Here is a 2710-nt window from a genome sequence, read left to right as displayed (position 1 = left end):
AACATAACAAAGGCCCTAATCCCGGTATGTGCATGCATTTATTTATTATCACCTTAAATATTTGTAACGGTTTTTTTAATTTTAGAGTGACACCGGTTTCAGTTTCGGTTTTGTTATTAGATTTTTTTGTCGTAGTGATCCCAAAACCACCGAATACCGCTTCATGGCCATACAAAGTGTGAAAATCTACAGGACTCAATTTAATAAACCTCTTTAATGGCATAGGATTTGTTTTTATAAGGCCAATATCATTTTTCACAACAAGATATTGACTAATTTGTCGAAATACACACATAGGATGCGGAATCACTGAAACAACTTGACTGAATGTATTCTTATCATTTGGTAAACTATGAACAGAACCATACCTTATCACTAGTCTATCAGGTAGGACTCCTTTAGGATATTTGTTTAGATTAGTTATGCAGTGAGCCGTTGTGACCGCCCACGTTGATGACAGAGCAGACGCAGTGCACACATGCTGTTGCTTATCAAATATACTGCCATTGGCCATCTTCTTCCTATTCCGGAGTTCAAGGCGAACAACATACGGATAAGCTCCTTGTTCCGCGTCTTCTCCTCCATAAACTCTCAATGGTTGTCTTTTGCCAGAACATTGATTCGACAATATAACAATGAATAGTACGTACATCGTGTACCAAAGTGTTCCAAACATGTAACTATATATTAAATTCTTCTTTGAGAATACTGTGTAATAGATTTATTTTATTTAAAGACATAAAGTATTATCATGGTAATTCAATTCTATAATATGAGTTTTTTTATTTTTCATATTTTATCGTATATAGATTCCTTCAAATGATTTTGGTTCCTGACCAGAATTCTTGTTACTACGATTTGTCGTATTACACACACCTATTTGGGATGTTCCTAAATGTGGTACATTTTTAGTAACAGGTTTAATGGAATATATTTACTGTAAAAGTGATGAGTGAAATCTAAAGTTAGAGAATTTTTCCTTTGTGAATAACTTCAATAAAAGATTCCCCATTCAGGTATATTTTTAAACAGCACTACCAAAACCGCCCAAAATCGATTTTTGTTCAAACATGACATGAAAGTCTATAAGTAACGCGTTTATTTTTATGTACCATAACAACGAGCGGTCGGTCGCAATTTCGTCAACGCGGAATTACACAAAAATAGTATGTTACTTCCACACATCAGCTACCTGCCAGTCAAGGTCTCGTTACAATGGCTCGAGCCATTTGGAGATTACTAAGAACAAACGTGGATTTGAGATCAGACAGATGGACAAACTGAAATTGCAACAAGCATAGGGAATGTGAATTTGTATTATATTTTATATTGCCTTTAAAGGGAAGGCCGCTCTTTCTTGGACCTATATAATTCTTATCGTTAAGTAAAGTGGGAGTAATAAAAAATTCATAAAAACTAATTTGACATATTTCCGTTTAATAAACACGTTAATTTCTTACATAAGATTTTACTCTGTCACATTTAGTGAAACTTCTTTGATATGATTCACTTTTGACACCATACAGACATGTTTTTACATAATTATACCAAAAGTCTCGGAACACAATTATTAAAAAATCGAAGTATTATAGTTTCGAGTAGATACACGTTTATTTTCATACATAACTAGCAATCCATTCGACATAGGGACCAACTGGACAAGGGAATCCTGCGCTTTCAATCATTTGATTTTTTGTTTCATCTCCGCAATATATGTTATCATAACCAGAGGATAGTACTGCAACTATGCCTGATGCATGGATGACAGGGCCCCCGGAGTCCCCACCACATACAGTAGCAATAGTTCCACAGCGATGACCTAAACATAACAACGGCCCTAATCCCGGTGTGTGCATGCATTTATTTATTACCACCTTAAATATTTGTAACACTTTTTTTAATTCTAGAGTACTTCCAGTAATGGTTTTTTTGTCAGGTATATTTTTCGTCGTGACCCCAAAACAAACGAATATCGCCTCATGACCATATAAAGTGTGAAAATCTACAGGACTTAATTTAATAAACCTCTTTAATGGCATAGGATTTGTTTTTATAAGGCCAATATCATTTTTTACAACAAAATCCATATTCGTAATTCGAGACAAATACATAGGATGCGGAATCACTGAAACAACATGACTGAATGTATTGTTTTCTTTAAGTGAATTATAAACATAACCATACCCTATCACTAGCTTATTGTGTAATCCTTCAATATACACGTGTAATTCTGTTAAGCAGTGAGCCGCTGTAACTGCCCATGTTGTCGACAGAGCAGACGCCGTGCACAGATTTTTTTTTTGTGACTGAGTAGTCACTGTTTGCCTTGAGGAGGCATTTACAGTTTCACCGGGCTTGAGGTGGCCGAGCGCAGATGGCGCTTAGCCTGAACCTCGTTTATGAGTAACAAGACTCGAGGGCTCCCTCAGGAGCCTCGGCTCGGGCTGTTACTTCATTATAGTTACCGGGTTGGGAGGTCACCGAGCTCTTAGATCGCTTAGGTGGACGCTCCATGGAGTGACTGGTCTCAAGGGCCCCCGAGAGGGGACCTCGGCTTGGGCTGTCACTCATTACGCGATTAACATTCCGATTCAAGGGTGCCCGAGAGGGCCGAACCTCGGCTTGATCGGTTGCTATTATCTGATTGCTATTAATACATCTTACATTACTACCACTTCGGAAAGCGTTTTCGCTGGGAGAAGAAGTGGCG

The 2710-nt window shown here is 37.6% G+C and overlaps 1 protein-coding gene across 1 annotated transcript in view; it reads right to left on the bottom strand.

Moving 5' to 3' along the window:
* Positions 1-2571, bottom strand: part of LOC106122350 (BPTI/Kunitz domain-containing protein-like) — a 10298-nt gene extending 7727 nt beyond the window's left edge. Inside the window, exon 1 of the mRNA XM_013318290.1 lies at positions 2466-2571. Coding sequence (XP_013173744.1) covers positions 2466-2571 — 106 coding nt within the window. The remainder of the gene's footprint in view (positions 1-2465) is intronic.
* Positions 2572-2710: the final 139 nt, after the last annotated feature.

Source organism: Papilio xuthus, unplaced genomic scaffold, assembly GCF_000836235.2.
Source record: "Papilio xuthus unplaced genomic scaffold, Pxut_1.1 DF826923.1, whole genome shotgun sequence".
Classification (NCBI taxonomy): Eukaryota; Metazoa; Arthropoda; class Insecta; order Lepidoptera; family Papilionidae; genus Papilio; species Papilio xuthus.
This window is presented reverse-complemented; position numbering and strand designations above follow the sequence as displayed.